General features: G+C 36.1%; 4 protein-coding genes across 4 annotated transcripts; 3 read left to right on the top strand and 1 right to left on the bottom strand.

The window, feature by feature from the left end:
* Positions 1 to 270: 270 nt before the first annotated feature.
* On the top strand, positions 271 to 751 carry LOC125768112 (COP9 signalosome complex subunit 9). The gene is made up of 3 exons (XM_049435334.1): positions 271 to 451; positions 517 to 589; positions 665 to 751. The coding sequence occupies exons 1-3, from the start codon at positions 383 to 385 to the stop codon at positions 706 to 708; spliced, it is 186 nt and encodes a 61-aa protein (XP_049291291.1). The 5' UTR covers positions 271 to 382; the 3' UTR covers positions 709 to 751.
* Positions 752 to 3079: 2328 nt separating this feature from the next.
* On the bottom strand, positions 3080 to 9147 carry LOC125768104 (transcription factor Dp). Its single transcript, XM_049435323.1, has 8 exons — positions 8511 to 9147; positions 6769 to 6983; positions 5325 to 5391; positions 5195 to 5262; positions 4051 to 5078; positions 3877 to 3959; positions 3714 to 3797; positions 3080 to 3629 (listed from the first exon to the last, which is right to left on the bottom strand). Exons 1-8 carry the CDS (start codon positions 8563 to 8565, stop codon positions 3457 to 3459), a joined length of 1773 nt encoding a protein of 590 aa, XP_049291280.1. The 5' UTR covers positions 8566 to 9147; the 3' UTR covers positions 3080 to 3456.
* A 3576-nt stretch (positions 9148 to 12723) lies between these two features.
* LOC125768109 (F-box/SPRY domain-containing protein 1) lies at positions 12724 to 14649 on the top strand. The gene is made up of 5 exons (XM_049435332.1): positions 12724 to 13307; positions 13398 to 13564; positions 13632 to 13738; positions 13811 to 13901; positions 13970 to 14649. Exons 1-5 carry the CDS (start codon positions 12991 to 12993, stop codon positions 14062 to 14064), a joined length of 777 nt encoding a protein of 258 aa, XP_049291289.1. The 5' UTR covers positions 12724 to 12990; the 3' UTR covers positions 14065 to 14649.
* Positions 14650 to 14765: 116 nt separating this feature from the next.
* On the top strand, positions 14766 to 19432 carry LOC125768110 (uncharacterized). Its single transcript, XM_049435333.1, has one exon. It carries the CDS (start codon positions 18090 to 18092, stop codon positions 18747 to 18749), a length of 660 nt encoding a protein of 219 aa, XP_049291290.1. The 5' UTR covers positions 14766 to 18089; the 3' UTR covers positions 18750 to 19432.

Below are 19432 nucleotides of genomic sequence, written 5' to 3'. Positions count from 1 at the left end.
TGGAATGCTATGAATGCTAGTAGTGGTTCTCTTTTTTGGCCTATGCTAGCACACGGAAAAAGGTCCAAACTTGTCTTCCATCGGACCATTTTTTACATGGCAATTCGGACCATTTCCCCTTCATTTTTTGGTCCGTTTTTCTCATTCTTTGCACACCGGGGCGTACTCACTTTGGAAGGACTGGCGTACTCACTTTGGCGTCGAACAGCGTTGAAAAAATGTTCTCATAGGGAACTGAATGTCAAAATTTGCTTATTGGGAAGCGTCATCTATATGCTGTTTGGGCAGGCAACAGTGAAAATGTGCATACAGCTGATAATAACAATTTCAACGCTGAGATTAACAATATAAAGGTCGAGTGTGCTTGCGATATAATAATACTATGAAGCCGATTGTAGTTGCCGATGAAATGTTCCCAGAAGGTCCAGGACCGTTTATGGACCTTGAAGAGGTGATTTGTATATTTTGGTTGATAGAATAATTGTGATTTTATAAAGGGTTTTCCTCTCTTGTTAGGCAGGGGGATCGTCGGGCTTGCTAATGGATCTAGCGGCGAACGAGAAAGATGTACATGCTGATTTTTTTAATGGTAACATTATTACAGACCAATAACAATGTTATGCAAAATGGGTTGTATATCGCTCATCCTTCTATTACATTGCAGAATTTGAAGATTTATTCGATGAAGACGAAGAGGCACAAATGTAGACGATGGTGAGCTTGTACCTACTGTGAGATTTGCTGCTGCTGCGAAAAAATATGACGAATTGTGCTAAAAATTAAATGTTCAACTGTTTGAAGATGATGACAGCCTAAAACATTGAGTGAGAGTGGTAAAACACTTTTCATTATGACATCGTTCTAATTGTGTATGACAGATTTATTGTGTATTCAGAATCCTTGTCGCTGTAACATGAAGATTGTTTTTCACGCTCCTCTCCAAAAGCCAATAGAGCATTGTAGGGTTACGGCCTACTTCTGAACTGAAAAATCAGTATACAGATCCCAATGTGTTGATCAATTCTATATAACAAATGGTATTTGGTATCTAGTTTGCCGCATTTGTAATTCACAGATAATTATAAATAGGCATGGAGGCACAATTGAATTTTCTTTTGGAATTCTAGGAAAATTTTGAAAAAATACGTTCTTCACAGTTTTGCGCATTTCGATAGTTAGACTCTGCACACGGGTTTAAAAAAAATTATGATTCACACCATTGCCATTAACTTCATATTAATAGTTATGATATTCTGCATAAACTATCAACGATGTTATGGAAACTAAGTAGGGTGTAGTTTATTTTACTTCTTGTCTCCGTTTGGTATTTATTTGTTGCATTGTAGAGCGGTACAGTTGGTTAGTGATGGTTAGCGAATGCTGTTTTATTACCAAGACAGGATCGACATCAAAACTGATCTGTACCGTTCCCCACAACAGCTAGGATTGGCAATTCTTGTTTTAACTACGTGGTGAACAATTAGTAAATCACTTACATCAAACATATGACTTGGTAGGTCGATTCTTCAAGATAAGATTTTTTCATTCAGAATTGAAAATAATTTTGAAGGACAACGCTACTTCATAAATCATTTTGGATTTCTTCGAGATTCGTTCTGTTTCATTTAGACCATAAGAAAGTAATCAAATCGGACTTCAAATCAGTTAAGAATATGTTAGACATGATTTTTTTTTATTTCTTAAATTGTCTTCGTTATGACGTTATTGAACGAATTATTTTATGCAAATGTAAGTTACATATTATGCACGATAATGTTAATACCACATTCTAATACAAAATCAACTCATTACTTTTTGTGAATGTAGCCAAACTTTGCAAAGACGTTTGCTTTACGGACGCATTCAAAGGTGATCCAGTATTCCATTCAGATTAACCCCCAGCATTCATTTGTACAGCTTGTGAAATCATACATTTCAGTACAGCGGTTTTGAATTTGTATGTGTAAACAATCATTTTTTTAACATTAAACCACTGTTGAATGCATCATATACACTGCTGCATATTCTTTTGTTTAGTTTTCCAAATTTTTGCTAATTTGTGTCATACGCAATACTCCTGTCTTTTCATTATGTAAATCGTTAGGCGGTTTTTTGTGATACAAACATAATTTGATTTAATGATTTTATAATATAGTGTCTGAACCTCCAATAGCACGTGGAGCGAATCACTGCTTACCAAAGGACTTGAGATAAAACAAAAGTGCCATTGAACTTTTTTTTGCGATAAACTATAATTTTGGATTCCTAATTAAATTCTTATTTTGAAATCAGAAGAAATCCTATTCGAAGTCTACAATCTACTGTTGTTTACTTAAATTAAAAAGTGGTTATTTGATTGCTATACAACAGCGTTTTAAATTTCATAATAGTGTATTTTGACTTACGATCTCACAATCTGTTCTAAGAATATGTAGTTGTATTTTACAAGCGATCGTAGATTGATATTGAACGCTGCATTTCGAGAGTATATCTACATTAGTAAAATTGGTCATGTCTCTGACCATCTCTGTTTATTGAAAACAATAAACATAGTTTTAAAATAAAAATGACACCAAATGTTAATCAAATAGACGAAACCAAAATCGAATAGCATCTTTCAAAAAGGATTCCGAAGGCATATGATACATGATACAAAACAATAGAAGAATCAACTAAAAAGTGTTACGAGACATAACCGATGTACAGCCACTTTGTAAAAAATAAAACAAGGAAACTAAACAAGAGATGAGTTGTTGCCTGCAGTTGTCGTAGAAAAGCTGTTCTTTTTCCGCTACTGTAGAATCAACTTTGGATAGTTTATTATGATGAACGATATTTGTTTTCTGTACTTTTGGTGCATTCATAAAATGGCTATCTAAATTATACGCCCTTGTGACCCTACGGCAGAATACTATCCACAACATTTTTATCATTTCCAGTGCTTTCACCAATCGCGTAAAAGAACCACAAGGAAGAATACAAACCCTAATCAATACTATGTGATCAATTGATAGACATTTCTCACATGTTCTCAATTAGCAAACTTAATCATTTTTCCTTTAAAATCGACAACAAACAGTTGTAAATCAGTGTGTTTTGTGTATCAACTGATGGTATTACTTTGAATACAATGTTGTATATGTATGCGATTTAACTTTTCGAATACAATTCAAATTTGTATACAATAAGTAAAATTATAAAATAAGTAAACTTAAACTTACGATACCATATGATCCTGGTTGAGAAACCATACAATCATGCCCTATATTATACTTCTCTCTAACAATAGAAAATAAAAATATAAATTTTCCGATTTTGGAGAATGTTGATACCTTTTTAAACGTTATGTAAAATAAAAGTAGCCAAGATGGCCCCTTTCTAGGTTATACATGTCTCATTGCTGTGATACTAACTGTAATGAAAATTTGAAAATTATCATTTTCCCAATGAAACAATTTAGTCATCCTCGTCATCTTCGAATTTCATGTCATCATCGAGCATGTCGTTCGTGGTATCGTTAAAACCGAGCATATCCTGAGTAGATAAGCTGTCGTCATTATCAGGACCGTTGTATAATGAACTCATTTCCCAGTCATCCATATCGTCGTGCTCGAACCCGAGACCATATGCTACAAAAATAGAAATACATTCGAATTAATACCCTTCAGAGATCGATAAATCATTTTCATTTTATGTATGACACAACAACATACCGTCAATGTACTTCTCGACAGATTTCGGAACCATAGATTTTATCTTTTTGAGGTCTGCTTCAGAGTACTGACCCTTTTCCAAACCTGAAACAACAATAAATGATTGAAAGTTCCTAATAAGTTTAACTTACATACTATATACGTGGGTTAATAATATACATACCTAATGATAATCCAATTCGTTTTAGAATTTGTACATCATCGTGAATCTCGAAAGAATCTTCGAATTTGAAAGAATATTCCGATCTATGAGAAGAAGAAGCAATGTTTAAACAATGTGATTATAAATTTCACTACACCACTATCATCCACGATTGACTGATCGATTGCAACTTACTTGTCGTTCGAAATGTTGCAATTAATGTTGTTTTTTCGGTCGGTATTTACAATAATAAATGGCAGCTGCACGGCAGAACTGGGATTGGGCACCAAACCACGTTCTTCGTTTGATTTGTTCCGTGCAATTAGAGACTTTAGTGCAACATGTTGCTGTACCAGATCGAGGAGTTGTTGCTGTTTTAGCTCAATCCTGCGACGGGCCTTTTCATTTTCTTTTTCTAACTCTTCACACTCATGCAGTGTGTTACTAGTCGGTAAGCCGTGCCAACGTATTTCTTTCTTTTCCTTAGAAATTATTTTCATGGCCATTAACACGTTTAGAGCGTCGTATACGCGCCGTCTAATATTTTTTTGATCGTAACTTGCTGGATCCACTCCCGGATGATGATTTTGGGTTTCCTCGGCAACCAACTCATTGGCCACCTCATTGTAAGTCGTAGTGCCTTTAGCTTTCACTTTTTCACATACCTTCATTGAAAAGTGCCGAAGACCCCGACCAGCTTTATCTGTTTTCTGGCGACGAGACGCAGGCGTATGTATCTGGCTCGAGGGTGTTTTTTTACTGTATGAATGCAATTGCTGTTGAGAATGCTCTTTATTGTTGTGATTCGATTGTAAGGTTTTCACAACCACCGGCAGAGTAGACGTACAAGAAACCTGAGGGAAGGTTGAGCAATCATTGCCGCTTTCATTGTAACTTTTAGTAATAGTTCCGTTATTGATGCCTTTATTGCCCATCGAAACTATTTCGTTGATCGTATTTGACGAATTGTTCATAACTGAGGGCGTTTTGCTGCTGGTGTTATACCGGCCACTGTTACTAGTTGCGCTGATGGGTAATGTCAATGACGGCGGTTTTGTCATAACCGAAGTAGATGGAATTGCATTAGTTGTAGCGATACCTAATGTTTTAGCAAAGGTTACATTATTTGCTGAAACTGCTGTTATAGTTGAATTGTTAGCAGGAGGGGAAAAGGTTAAATTTCTGCTGACGGAATGCGATGAAGTCGTCGAGATAACCTTATACTAAAAAGATAACACATTACATGGGATATTATAATACAATACCATATTAGTAGAACATATTTAAACCACTATGTTTTTACGTGAACAATATCGTAATATCGTCAATGAACGCTTACCAATTTTGGAGATATAACAACTTTTCCATTAACGTTTTTGTTAGATGCCGATGTAGGAAGAAATAGTTCTGTTCAGAGATATAAAAAAATCAGTGTCACAAAATACACTACGTAAAGAAGTATAACTTACTGTGCTTGGCGATGGGGATTATTTTTTGTCCAGGAGAAAGTTTACGCACCACAGGCATTGTAAAACTCTGAAAATATTCGATGCAGAATTTGGATTTGTATTGTATTAGATAATTGTTCAAAAATTAATCAATACAAAAACTCGTATTTACACAATTTCATAACAATTAAATAACGTGTGCCTTGTTCGTTTACATAACAGAAATTCATAATAACATAACATAACATAACAGAAACAAATATTCATTATGTTCATCTTATTTAAATTGCGATTATTTTCTTTAGGATTTTGCTAGACAAAATCGCTGCTTTTTTTGACAAAGGATTGGAGGGATGTTCAAGTTGAAAATATTTAAACGAATCAATATACTCCAGTTGTATATGTTTTGGTTTAGATACAGATAACAAAAATGTTTAACAACTCATAAACCTGTAACCTTTCGGGGTTTGTGTCTTTTTTTGCAACATGTTTGAATATTTACATGAAAATGAGACACAAAAAGGTATGGAATTTGCAAATTGTCATTTCAAACAAACTTAGCAACACTGATCTCAATTAGTAAGGTTTATGTATTTTATTTTCTAATTCTGTTATCCATGCTATTATTTATCCCATATGGGACAAAAACGTGAGAAATATTCGCAAATTACTGATAGAAATATGAGACAAATAAAATGTTAAGTTAAACCCGTGCAATCTTTGCGCCGTTCCGTTCCATTTGCAACTATAGGAACACACTATTCAGTGCAGTAAATGATTATTCAGATCGACAAAAATGACCCTCTGTTAATGTTCGAGTATTTATGTTATAAACAGAGATCTTTATCCTAGTGATGTCATAAACATAACATTTGGTACAGACAGATCACGCCTATAATTCTTTACTGAAAATGAGTTATTTAAGTTAATCTGATTGTATAAATGACAATGATAAGCAATTAGTTGATTTTATTGACTAGATTAAGTTTGCTACGTGTTCAGCTTGTTAAAAGCACTGATTTCCAAATATCACTTAGACATCTGCAGTGCAGGGTATGGAGATACCCTCTTGTATAAGAAACCCCTTATATTTTTGGGCATAACATTTAAAAACAATTAATAACGATCTATTTACTCATGGGATATTGCAGACCGATACCGTACACTGATCAGTTCCGTTGATCATGATCATGGTTAATATTTTTTTTTATATTCATAAAGAACGGCCTGACCGTATTGCTATCATGGTTAATATGATGTACATCATTTTACAAAATATATAGTAGGTGTCGCTACTTACACGTGTGTAGTAAATATGATATATTTTGAATGTCAAATAAAAATATTACATTTATCAAAATGCCGAATAAGCTGTAAAATCTGCACTGGGTATTGAAACAGACAATCCAAACAAGGACGGACTATCCGGCTACGGGCTAAAAATAAATCTAGCAAGGCAGCTTACCTGGCCACCAACAACGGTCGCGGTATTGGCAGTTCCCACTGCTCCTACAATTCCGACATTTTCGGAAGTTATGCCTACTGCATCCGGTCCATGATTTGCCATGCCGGCTATGTTAATATCCTTTGTGACAATGGTTTTCATCGTGGTCACTCCTGCGGGTAATGGTGTACGCGCACCTGTGGTCGTGTTTAATACATGAAAAATTTGCGTTTGACCTGTGGCAAAATAAAAGATAAATTATATATAAGTTATTATATGTAAAGCTAGGAATGTATACAATATCAACCATAACAGGAAGTTAGGGTGAAGCAAAGTATGTAATATTATGAACATGAAGAAAGTCCTTTCCTTTTTTTGTTACTGTTACTGTTAAATAGCTATGCAGCATGACGAATTTTTACCTTTGTTGCAACTTTGTTTTTCTTCATAGCTGGAATTGTTTAACTAAAAAGCCTATAAAACCCATAAACAATTGATTTAATTTTTGCTGGGATTATTTGGAAAGGACGTTTTTTGATAGCGGCTCTTTACAAGGAACCCGTTCATTGCAAATTTCAGGATAAAATCATTCATTGCAGGATACAAATCTACTTCATTACACTACTTACAGTGGAAATGTCAGACCAAAACCAAATGTTAAACTGACAAAAAAAAACGAAACATAGACGAAAGGAAAAATATGTACAAAATATGTGTGACTTAAATATATTACTATTTTTGCTGCCAATTATCTCATTCGAACAAGTACATGTCGTGTATAACTTCTAGCTAAATGTTCTATAAATCATATGTTCGCTCTATATTTCGGGGCGATAGCTGTGTTTAATAACTTCGCAAACATCCCCATGTTTCGGAAGTGTTGGAGAATATAATTCACACCAAATTAATAATATTAACAAGCAGAACATTTTTTGATCGCTTTTGAACAAAAGCTTTTGAAACAAACAATCGTAAAATGTGTTCAATTGAAATAATAAATCCATTATTTAAACTAAATTTCTTATTCTTACTTGTACCATAGCTAAAGCTGTCATAAGCTTGATGAACAATGATCAAACCATTCTTATTTTATTTTGTTGTTCTTGTTATAACTATTTGTTAATTGTTTTCTATTCCATCTCTTTATTCCGATATCCAAAACATATAATGTTGTTAACCCAATAGAAACATGGTTATATTATTTTTTTTCTATGTATGTAGACTATGCGTGATACACCAGGCTTGGTAATTACATATATCGTTTCATTAAATAATCACACGATTAGGTTTTTTTTCTCCGTCGCACGAAAATGGCAGATATGGCAAAGTAAAATTAAATTATACATTGTTTACACATATAATTTTTTGCCTAATGGGTTGCTTACCGAGAGGACGTCGGAAAAGCAAATTATATCAAATTTATAGCCAGCCCACAGCATGTATTGAAAGTAGTATGAAACGGTAATGATAAATCGAAAAATAAACTTTATAACAGCATTGCTTATAATGAAGTCCACTGCTTTCTCACGCAATACATCCTGAAATGTTGTCAAGTTTTGATTAAAGCGACAAATGTTCAAGGACATTGAGTCCAACATTTACAGCGCTTCTCGGCCATATAGTGGCAAGCTGGATGATATAAAATTAGTTTTCTACAATTGATTACATTGATCACATTTATCAGGTTGGTCGATGAACTGTGAAAACGGCAATGCATTCAGTGTAATGAAAATACTGATATGGATAACGCATGTAAAACATACCTGGCTTTGGATCCTGCAACAAAAAATTAACCGGTTTGGTTTGCTGAGCCATCATGCACTGCCCAAATTCCTACAGTCCAGACCAAGCGCTGTAGGCTATATTTGCTTTAAATGGTAAGTCTCTGAAGTAATGCCTTACTGCTTACTGATAAACAATTGGTGTTGTGAAAATTTTCCTCGTTAAAATATGCGCCTCAACAACGATGAATACCACACTTCAAAATGGCGATTCGAGACAGTCTCACTGCAAGCTAAGCGGGTCAGTTTTCCTCGCCGCGTAGACAATCGGGTTCACACACGATTATTGTATTTTTAACACCCGTAGAAAGAAGACGCTTTAGGCAATCATTTGATTTAATTTGCGTTGTGATTCGTAAAACATGAGACTCCCCAGAACTTCACAAAAAACCACCTCCTTATGCAAAAATGTCCGCACAACGATGCTAGAAGCACCGAGTTCGGCGGGTTTTCAGTTTCGATGTTTCATCTTCGCTTTGGCAACAATGGGATAACTATGCGTTGTTGGTAACATAAAAATGACATTCTATGTAATGCATTTCATTAACAACTTGTGAATTACGTACAAAAAGAATTACTACGTCACTATCTAAGATATGAAAGAGTTTGAGATTCTTATGACATGAAAATATGGAAATAATGATTAAAACCCAAAAGTAAAATACAAAAACCTTTATTTTGCTAAGAAGTACATCGAACAGTATAAACGATACCAAATCTTATTTGACACCTACAACTAATCAAACCAATGAAAATTCTCAAGGTGTATAACGTACAGGCGTCCCCCGAGTTACGAAAGTATTTGTCGTAAAATACAGTAAATATCCGAGTTACGCGGTTCTCGACATACGCGGTTTGGAGATACGCGGTTTTTAAAATTTGACAGAAAGAGGAGTTTATAACTTATACTTTATACTTTATCTTTTATAGTTATATTTTATTCGTTTCTTTATGAATTTAGTTATTTGTAAACTTTTATTACATCAATAACATAATTTTTCGTTCCATGCATACAGGGTTTTCCGCAATTTTTTGACACTTTCCCATAATCTTTTGACACTTTCCCAGAGATTTTTGATTTCGTCCCATAATCTTTTGACACTTTCCCAAATATTTTTGATTTCGTCCCATAATCTTTTGACACTTTCCCAAATATTTTTGATTTCGTCCCATAATCTTTTGACACTTTCCCAAATATTTTTGATTTCGTCCCATAATCTTTTGACACTTTCCCAAATATTTTTGAATGTTACTTTATGGAGCTAATTTCTTCCGTAAAGTTCTTAGCACGCATAGTACTTCTGACTTGACTATTTTCCTGGTGGTGGGTCATGTTGCTTCCATGCCCTAAGATTGTTTAACCTAGGTTTTTATGTACCTTTTTTGCATCAATTGACAACTGTTTTACATACGTTAACATGCAATTTTAAAGAAAATTTACGGGAAAAAGTTCATTAAAAAGTAAAGACTAGTTTTTAACATTGCATTCAAATTGGACCCTCGCCATTTTCAAAATCGTCACACACGATTGTGCAAGATCATCACCTCCCTTCCTCCTTTGACCCCTGGTCACTCCTTTTGAAATCCATACATGAGCCTCAACCCGATCAGTTCTTTGGCGATTTGTTCCCTAAGATCCTTAACTTAGGGGTGATTCGCTAACTATCATTCTACTTAGGGCATGGAAGCAACATGACCCACCACCAGGAAAATAATCAAGTCAGTAGTAGTAAACAAAATCCCCGAAAAAAATTGTTTGTACTTGTTTTGATTTGTTGCACGTGTCAGAAAATGAAATATGAAGTTCTTTTGAAATAATTTTTTTTTAAATATAGAGATGATTTTGTTTACCTATATTTATACACACCCTGATTATTTGAGTTTTTCCAATCTAATATTTAAATAGCTACTCAGAAGTACTATGCGTGCTAAGAACTTTACGGAAGAAATTAGCTCCATAAAGTAACATTCAAAAATATTTGGGAAAGTGTCAAAAGATTATGGGACGAAATCAAAAATATTTGGGAAAGTGTCAAAAGATTATGGGACGAAATCAAAAATATTTGGGAAAGTGTCAAAAGATTATGGGACGAAATCAAAAATATTTGGGAAAGTGTCAAAAGATTATGGGACGAAATCAAAAATATTTGGGAAAGTGTCAAAAGATTATGGGACGAAATCAAAAATATTTGGGAAAGTGTCAAAAGATTATGGGACGAAATCAAAAATCTCTGGGAAAGTGTCAAAAAATTGCGGGATACCCTGTAATGAATAAAATGTTATTGAAAATTATGTTTAACACATTCATCGCCGTAGATTTGTTGCATTTTTTGACACGGCGTTGAACATGTTTTTTTTATTTCACCTAACAACGGCCAGGCCGTATATCTTAAATCGTTGAACGTGTTAAATATGATTAAATAACGGTCTGTTTTGTGTTTTTAAAAAATACCTTTTCTTCTTGCGCACACATTGGATCCCTGAATAGGAGGTATAAACTACATGTCATCCAGTATTCGAGATACGCGGATTTTCGAGATACGCGGATTTCTCTGGAAAGCATCATCCGCGTATCTCGGGTAATTACTGTACAGTCATACAGTTTTTTTTTTGCTCAGTTAGAACGGCCTGTCCGTATCAAGACTTATTTTACCACGTAGCAGGATAGTCAGTCTATGCTGCGGGGAGACGTCCGGATTGGATTTGAACCCCAGTCCTGCCGCGTTGGCCGGCGCCGTTTATCACATACACCACCGCGCAGTCCCAGTCATATCGTTTCTATGTCATACAGTTTTACAGAATACAGTTTCTAAAAGAAAACCACGAAAAATCGTGGTTGTCATTTAAAAAAAGTTGAAAAAAGCAGTAATAAACAAGTTAGAAAAAATCCAATTATTTGCCAAAATAAAGAAAATTAATGTATGTAGCTGTGTACGAATGTGTCGAAATTTACGAAAAAATTTTAATATTCAATACAGCCTGAGTTATTTCAGTTTTAAGACAAAATGTATGGCATACCCGGGTAGGCCGGTCGTAGACATTACCAAAGTGGGCTTATCAGATGTCAGGTGGGCTTATCCCAAAGTCTGTAGCAAAGTGGGTAAAGAGACTAGGTGGGCTTATAGCTTTGACGCGGTAGACATATTGAAAACCAATTAGAAGTTTGTGGGTTCGATTGTGATACATATATTTTCACTCACACACATAGCACATTAAAAAGGATTCGCTCACATACATTGACAAAAAATCGAACCCATAAACGTCAAATTTTAATTCTTTTTTCTACAGCGCAGCTGTCAAATCGTTAGGGATAAGCCCAAAGTCTGTAGAGTAATGAGGTCTCGGAATAGGCTTTGTTGACATTGCCATCTTGGATTTTCATTTTGACAGTTAGACGTCTTTGGCTATGCATTGGTGAACTGTTTATTGAGCAAATTTCAGCGCTCGTAGTTTTGGCGACAGTCTTTACAACGTTAAAATGTGGGGAATATATGCACTATTCCATAAATTTCCATTGCGCATTGTATTACACGATAATTACACTATTAAAAGATATCGTTTTAAAATAAAATGTACAACAATTAATCGTAGGATATCTTGAAACAAAATCATGTTTACACGAGCAGCTGAAGCAGCCTCCAAAACAATCGTACACATACAACTACGCAACATCGTGTAGGAGCTTCGGACACCTATCTGTCAGTTTTATTTTTCATTGTTATTCCAAGAGCTGCCAAAACCCCTCTATTACGAGACCTCATTACTCTACAGACTTTGCTACCGCGTCAAAGCTATAAGCCCACCTAATCTCTTTACCCACTTTGGACATTACGGTTAAGGCTGGTGTCATTGCTCGGTCGTATACGATTTTATCGTACGACCAAATTGCAAGGGGTGTCATTGCTCGTACGATTTGGTCGTACGATTTTTTTTTGAATTGGCAGTTAAAACAATTTGTTTACATGAACGCCGAGAAAATAACACCTATTTCGCGTTTATACAAGCGAGTTCAACTTGTTGCATGCGGCCGTGCAACCAAATCAAAATCATTTGATTTGGTCGTACGACCAAATTGGTCGTGCAACCTTATCTGTCAAATCCCATACATTTGCCTTGCAACTAGTCGTATACGACCGAGCAATGACACCAGCCTAAATGCATCGAATTTCATCGCGCTTCTGTTCTGGAAAATATTTTTGCCTACTGGGTACTTTTTACAAAATTCTATACGTTTGACCTAAGCAACAACCTTTGTGTACGCCTGACATTTGGTAGATAATTTTCGATGTCAAAACAAGCCAAGATAGAAAAAAATACTCCCGGATGTCTCGATAAACGGTGTTACCGATTTTTTCTTATTGTTTTACAAGTACTGTTTATTGTGGCGCTCTTTACTAAAAAATAGTTGTTTCCGCAAATCTGGAGTGCACTAGTTGTACATCCATTATTCTAGACGAATGCGATGGATGAGGATCTAGTCGAATATGCTCCTAATATTCCGGATAATGTGCTGGAGCTAATATTCTCCTACCTGAAACTGCAGGATTTACGAAACTGTGCTTTGGTTTGCAAAAATTGGTACCGGTTTTTGTGTGATGAAAACAATGAGGTTTGGCGAGCGCAATGTCTACAAAAAGTTCCGACGGAGGCGTTCAAAAATGACCTTCTGTCGGTAGTGCCATCGTACAAAGCAAAGTTGCGGGCGTTTTTCCATGCATGGAATCCTTTCGATTGTAGTCGTCATGTGTATATCAAACCAAACGGATTCACTCTTCACAGGTATGGTTAGCGAATAATCAGATAAGTGGACGGTGTAATTTTCATTTTCGAAGAATGATAAACTATTTTTCCTCGCAAATAATTGTTCAGGAATCCTGTGGCACAGAGCACCGATGGATCCAGAGGAAAAATTGGTTTCAAACACGGTAGACATGCCTGGGAAGTACGATGGGAAGGTCCCCTTGGAACAGTTGCTGTCGTTGGAATTGCTACTAAGGACGCAGCAATCCAATGCCATGGATATTATGCCCTGCTTGGTAAGAAAATATAACATATCATATATAACATAACATAAAATAATCTTACTGATTTCCTTATGAGCAGGTGCCGATGATCAAAGCTGGGGTTGGAATCTGGTAGATAACCTCTTACTTCATAATGGAGATGCCCATGGAATATATCCTCTGCTAAATAACGCCCCAAAGTATAAGGTATGTACAGTGTGATAGAAATTGTTATGACAACGTTAATAATTATTGTTTAAAAAAAACAACCTTTAACAGGTAGGAGAAAGAATACGAGTTATATTAGACTGCGATGATAATACTCTGTCGTTTGAAAAGAATTATGAGTTTCTGGGAGTAGCTTTTACAGGTAATTGTCCTACATATCTCACTGTGAAGAAATGTGTAATAACCTAAGTCTTTAACTCAACGTAACAGATTTACCTGATAAAATGTACTATCCAACTGTGGCCGCAGTGTATGGAAACACGGAAATTTCGATGGTATACTTAGGCCCACCATTGGACGGGTAGACTGGCTTAGTTAACAGAAAACAACAGCTGTGTTGTGTAGCTTTTTCAACGAAGTTTATATGAGGTCTGAGAATACTCATAACTCTTATCCGCATAATTCCTCCTTCTCAACAATAATTTGATTTTAGTCGACGCTCGCTCGGTAATAGAGCAATAATTATTATTTATTATAATAATTAAATTATTTGTTAGCCATAAAATAATTCCGTTTAATGTGAGAAGTATTATAAGCAGATAACATGGAAGAAGTGTCTGTTATAACTTGACCAAAGACAATGGCACGAATACGTTTGTTTGTGCTATAGATGATAGGAATATTGTTTTTTTTTAAATAAAATTAAATAACTGCGATTAACTTACTTAACTTCGGTACCGATTTCATTGTTTAGTTTCAGTATAGATAATTATTTATTCGAGCAATACACATGTCTTGCAAATGTTTATTTACATTTTTGTTTAAGTTTTTATTCAGCGTGATTTATTGCATCCTCAACTGAGGTGTAAAGTTGACATAATCATTCCATGTATAAATTGATTGTGACATAGATAAATAAATTTGAGGAACAAGCATTTGATGATTTGTTATATGTTGGTTTAATTTGTGTATGTTTATAAACAAAGTTGAAGGTAAAAATCGAATATTCACACGTTCAGTTGACTAAATTGTTGATTCTTTGAAGTCTTCTTTTTCTTGGTTTAACGACTATAATATCATGCTTTGAAAAGACATTTAGTTACCTCAACCAAAATATTACGAAAGATTTTTTTTTAAATCCTTATTTTTCCCTAGGCGTCGAAGTAGTGCCTGGAATCCAGGTTAGTCCGCAGTCGACTTTGACTTCTCTCCGGAACTTTGAACGACTCTTTTTAGTCAAATCCGGTTTTTCGACTCTGGAGTCGAAATGGTTTCATGAATCACGTGGCGTTTTGCAATATAATTTTTACGGTTGATGTGTTCCATAATATCCTTGTAATCCGTACCTGTGTCTCATATCATTATCGTTTTTTATTTGTTTTGGTTTGCTATACTGTAGAGCGCTATACGACCGGCATCTAATCCTAGTAGAAACGTTCCCCATACTTTTTATTCAGTTAGCGGTGACCATACAAAATGATCATAATAAAGATGAAGAGTTTTAAACTCGATTGAACGTTTTCATCATAAAAAAGAGGATCTGCAATTATACAAGATACAAATTTTACCTTATTTTATCTGGTACTGGTAGTGTCATCGGACTGCACACGCGCTGTAGTTAGATGCGTTTGTCAGCATGTTAAAACTTCGTGGTAACTGCTCCCCTTTTAGAGCGTTGAACCTCCTGGTTAACGTGGTTAATGAGCGTAAGCCAGAGTTGATGGTTGAAAGTACATATTTCAAGGTTTCTTCGTTGTTGTTCCTTACAGTTTCGGTAGAGATTGCGATTGATTGGTGGTTTAGCAATGTTAATACCATGGTACTGGAAATTATGATGCCCATGGTCCATGCTGGTCACGTAGCCCGGTGTGTGAAAACTTGTGAAAACATGGAAAGGAGCTGAGCTTTTTCATTGTCCATTACAACTGATGATGGAATTATATTTGAAGTGATTGTGTTATGGAAAACTTTACGTAGGTGAATTGTATGTTTTGATGTATTGGATATCATATGTGCATATTTTGAAATTTTGTCAATATTCGTTAGGAAAAGTTGAGCTTCGATTTGGTAAATGTCCAAATGTATGATTTCGAATGGGAAATTTGGGATAGGAGATTCTTGCAGTTGTATTGGTGTAGAGATTGTCGATCATATTCGGTCGTGTAGTAACTCCAAATTTTTTGCTCGGTTCAAAGAATTCCTTCATGAGGGATGTTAACATTTGCTCGTCTAATCTAGTTCTTCTATCTAGTTTCTATTTTTTTAGGGTTTGTTTTTTGTAGCTTCAAGATTGTTTTTTTTTTCGTACAAAATATCTTGTAATTCAAACGCGTTTAATGTTTGAACCATTATCATTCTGTTGATATGATGTAATTCGAATAATCTTTATCAGCTGAGTGTTGTGAAGGTCTCAGTGCATGTACGATTTCAGGTACTTTAGTTAGGATGTGATTTTTTGTTTTTGAAAGTAAGTTTTAAAGTGTATGCTATCGTTATGATGAGCTGTTTGTACTCCTGATGTACTCCTGATTGAAAATGGTATTTCTGCAGCAATGGCTTAAAGCGTATTTTTGGCGGTGGTCTTCAGCAACCTGCTACTCTTCTTAGTTATTGATTTTGTAATTGATTTTGATCAGTGCCATCTGATGAGCATTTGTAATCCATTTTGATCAGTGTCATCTGATGAGCAAACGCTACGCTACTGGCGGCGTTGCCAAATTAACCACTTTGGAGTATCACCCTCGACCCCATAATGTAAGTTAGTGTAGGTAGCGTTATTATGTAAATAATAGTTAGCAGTACTACGCATAAGACACGAGCGATCGGATGCGCCGATCGTCGCTTTCATATCCTTCGACCGCCGACCAGCACGGATGTAACCAGATATTACGCCCATCACGCAATAAAAGGTATCGCGCAAGCCCTACAATTCAAACTGGTGTCTATGGTTTTTAATTTTATTTGTGTGGCCTTTAAGCTACAACCAATACCATATTTCATACTACCTCGGATTAGTGCCTTATGAAGTTGCATGGTCTTTTCAGGGTCTATATGGTTTCTAAAATTGCAAATTGTTTTGATGGCTTTTACTCGCTTTGCTGCTTTAGTTTTTCGATTTTCGGAATGTTGATGGAATTTTTTTGGCTGTCTACTGTGACTCCCAACAACCAATGTTCTTTGATTTTCTGTATGTTAACTCCTGCTATGTGTATGTTCGCTTTTAAGTTATCTTTTAGGAATTTCATGTATGTATGTGCATTTTTGAGTGTTGTTTTCAGTCCCTTTGAAGGGATTTTTCAACCGATTTTGGTGTAAGTTCCGCTTCTATAATGTCAAATTAATTTGCATATTGCAGCACTTTGATTTTTCCGCTATCTGGTAGTGTATATGTTGAAGAGAGCCTGCCCGGTGGGGAGCCCGTCCGACGCACTTCTTTTGATTATTTCGCTATCAACGGATATTTCTAAGCACCTGTTCTTAAGGACGCTGCTTATCCTAGCAATATCTTCGTTGGATATCAACAGGGATTGCATTATTGCTGTTAGCTCATTTGTTAATACACTATTGTACGCACGTCTATAAAATCCACTTCACCGTTTTCCTATTGTTTTTCATAATGGTGTTGATTAACAGATCAATCATGTCTGTGGTTGATTTGTTTTCACGAAAGCCGAAACTGGACTCAGGCAGATGTAAATGTTTTTCCAGATAATCTGTGATCGTTTTTTAAGGTACGGCTATGTTTGCTACTTTTAAAACTGTTATCACTAATGCTATCGGTCTAAAGTTTATAACTTCAGTTAATTCTTTACCGATTTCGCCGATTGCGATGATTTTAAGTATTTGTAATCTATGTGGTACCTGTCCCTCTCGGTACATGTCGTTAATTTCTTTAATGATTTTGACTGCCATCTCATCATGTAGAATCATGTAGAGCGTACCATATATTATTTCATCGACCCCTTTTATGGTATTCTTCTTCTTCTTGGCTTAACGACCTTAAAGGTCACGGCCGACCATTTCTGGCTTACTAGACTTATTTTACCACGTAGCCGGATAGTCAGTCCTTGCTACGGGGGAACGGTCCGGATGGGATTTGAACCCGGTCCGGCCGTGTGGACTGGCGCCGTTTATCACATGCACCACCAAACCGCCCCATTTCATGGTATTATTTTTGGCTAAAGTCTGAAATAATTATTTCAGACTTTAGCCGAAAATTTCAAGTTAACCGGTTCATAGCATAGTTTTTACACGAGAAGAACGTCCTCTATTAGACTCCGATCCGATATGACGTGTCTAACCGTGATCTGCGACAAGTGATATTGAGATAAAACATATACAAACAACAATAATAGTGAGGGGAAAGAGAAAGCTAGCTCGGGGCCCAGCCATGGGCCGTAGCAAGAAAAAAATAGCACCAGGTGACGTAGTGCCCTCGTGTTCATATTTCAACGTTCCGTCGAGTATCCCGACGAGCAATAACTACGAAATCCTTAGTGAAGACGAAGAAGCGCCATCGACGCCGGTTACATCGGTACCATCAAAACAGCCAACATCAAAAATTCCGCCAATTATCGTCACCGTCACACAAGTAGGAGATGTGCATCAAAAAATCACCTCCGTTGGAGTAGTAAACTATACCACTAACAGTACACGTAAGGGCATTGTCGTGAACACGACCACATCCAGCGACTTCAAACTCGTAGTGGACGTTCTAAAACGGAATAACAGATCGTTCTTCACGCACCAACTAGCAGAAGGCAAAACAACGAAGGTGGTAATCTTCGGGTTACCTGAACAGGATACAGAATCCATCAAAGCTGCGCTTGCCGAAGTCAACATCACACCAATCGTGATTAAAAAGCTAGAGATAAAGAAAAAGAGATACGACGACCAATGTATGTATCTCCTCCACTTCCCTAGAGGATCAATAACCCTCAGCGAGCTGAAACAAGTTAGAGCAGTAGACCATCATCGTGTCTACTTTGAGTGCTTCTCTAAAAAACGGTCCCAAGCAGTGTATAAACTGCCAGCGCTACGGGCACGGTAATGCAAACTGCTACCTTTCCCCTGTGTGCGTTAAATGCGCTGATAACCACGCATCAAAATCATGTCCGCTAAGCCTAACTACTACCTCTTCAGATGGCAAAATAGCTTCAACCAAATTGAAGTGTGCGAATTGTGGTGAACACCATACGGCAAATTTCTCAGGCTGCTCAGCAAGACTGAGGCTTAAAAAGGTAACTCCAACACTACCTCGTGTTCGTGCTGAATTTACGTACAACGAAGCTGCGTTCCCCCGCCTCCCTAACCACCAAATCGTCCTAATCAACCAAAACACACATACGCAAACCTTTTCAACCAACAACAAAGAAACTTTAGTCAGAATGTAGATTTTGACCTAAACGAGATAGGGCAAATCGTAGAAGACGTTTTTTCAAACCTGAGCCGTTGCAGCTCAAAAAAAGATCTCGTCACAGTCATCGTGCAGATTTCAGCGAAATATTGCTTTCTACACCTTAAATAATTCATTAAAAATCATGTACTGGAATGCCAACGGTATTTCAAATAAAAAAGACGAATTTTTCAACTTTCTTTTAAAAAAGAATATACATATCGCTGCCATAAGTGAACCATTTCTAAAGAATGGTACAAGATTCTCTCACCCAAAATTCCACACCTATAGATTAGATAGATCGCATGGAGAAAAAGGTGGAGTAGCACTAGTGATAT

The sequence above is a fragment of the Anopheles funestus genome, chromosome 3RL (genome assembly GCF_943734845.2).
Source record: "Anopheles funestus chromosome 3RL, idAnoFuneDA-416_04, whole genome shotgun sequence".
In the NCBI taxonomy this organism is placed as follows: Eukaryota; Metazoa; Arthropoda; class Insecta; order Diptera; family Culicidae; genus Anopheles; species Anopheles funestus.
The sequence above is the reverse complement of the archived record's forward strand: the minus strand, read 5'-3'. Positions and strand labels throughout refer to the sequence as shown.

Bases quoted from the DNA above. Each gene is read 5' to 3' on its own strand.
- LOC125768109 (XM_049435332.1), top strand. From the start codon at position 12,991: ATGGATGAGGATCTAGTCGAATATGCTCCTAATATTCCGGATAATGTG. The intron at 13,565-13,631 runs GTAAGAAAATAT...CCTTATGAGCAG, and splicing joins TGGATATTATGCCCTGCTTG to GTGCCGATGATCAAAGCTGG. The intron at 13,739-13,810 runs GTATGTACAGTG...AACCTTTAACAG, and splicing joins ATAACGCCCCAAAGTATAAG to GTAGGAGAAAGAATACGAGT.
- LOC125768112 (XM_049435334.1), top strand. From the start codon at position 383: ATGAAGCCGATTGTAGTTGCCGATGAAATGTTCCCAGAAGGTCCAGGA. The intron at 452-516 runs GTGATTTGTATA...CTCTCTTGTTAG, and splicing joins CGTTTATGGACCTTGAAGAG to GCAGGGGGATCGTCGGGCTT. The intron at 590-664 runs GTAACATTATTA...ATTACATTGCAG, and splicing joins ACATGCTGATTTTTTTAATG to AATTTGAAGATTTATTCGAT.
- LOC125768104 (XM_049435323.1), bottom strand. From the start codon at position 8,565: ATGATGGCTCAGCAAACCAAACCGGTTAATTTTTTGTTGCAGGATCCA. The intron at 5,392-6,768 runs GTAAGCTGCCTT...GAATATTTTCAG, and splicing joins CGACCGTTGTTGGTGGCCAG to AGTTTTACAATGCCTGTGGT. The intron at 3,960-4,050 runs GTAAGTTGCAAT...TTCTTCTCATAG, and splicing joins TGCAACATTTCGAACGACAA to ATCGGAATATTCTTTCAAAT.
- LOC125768110 (XM_049435333.1), top strand. From the start codon at position 18,090: ATGGGCCGTAGCAAGAAAAAAATAGCACCAGGTGACGTAGTGCCCTCG.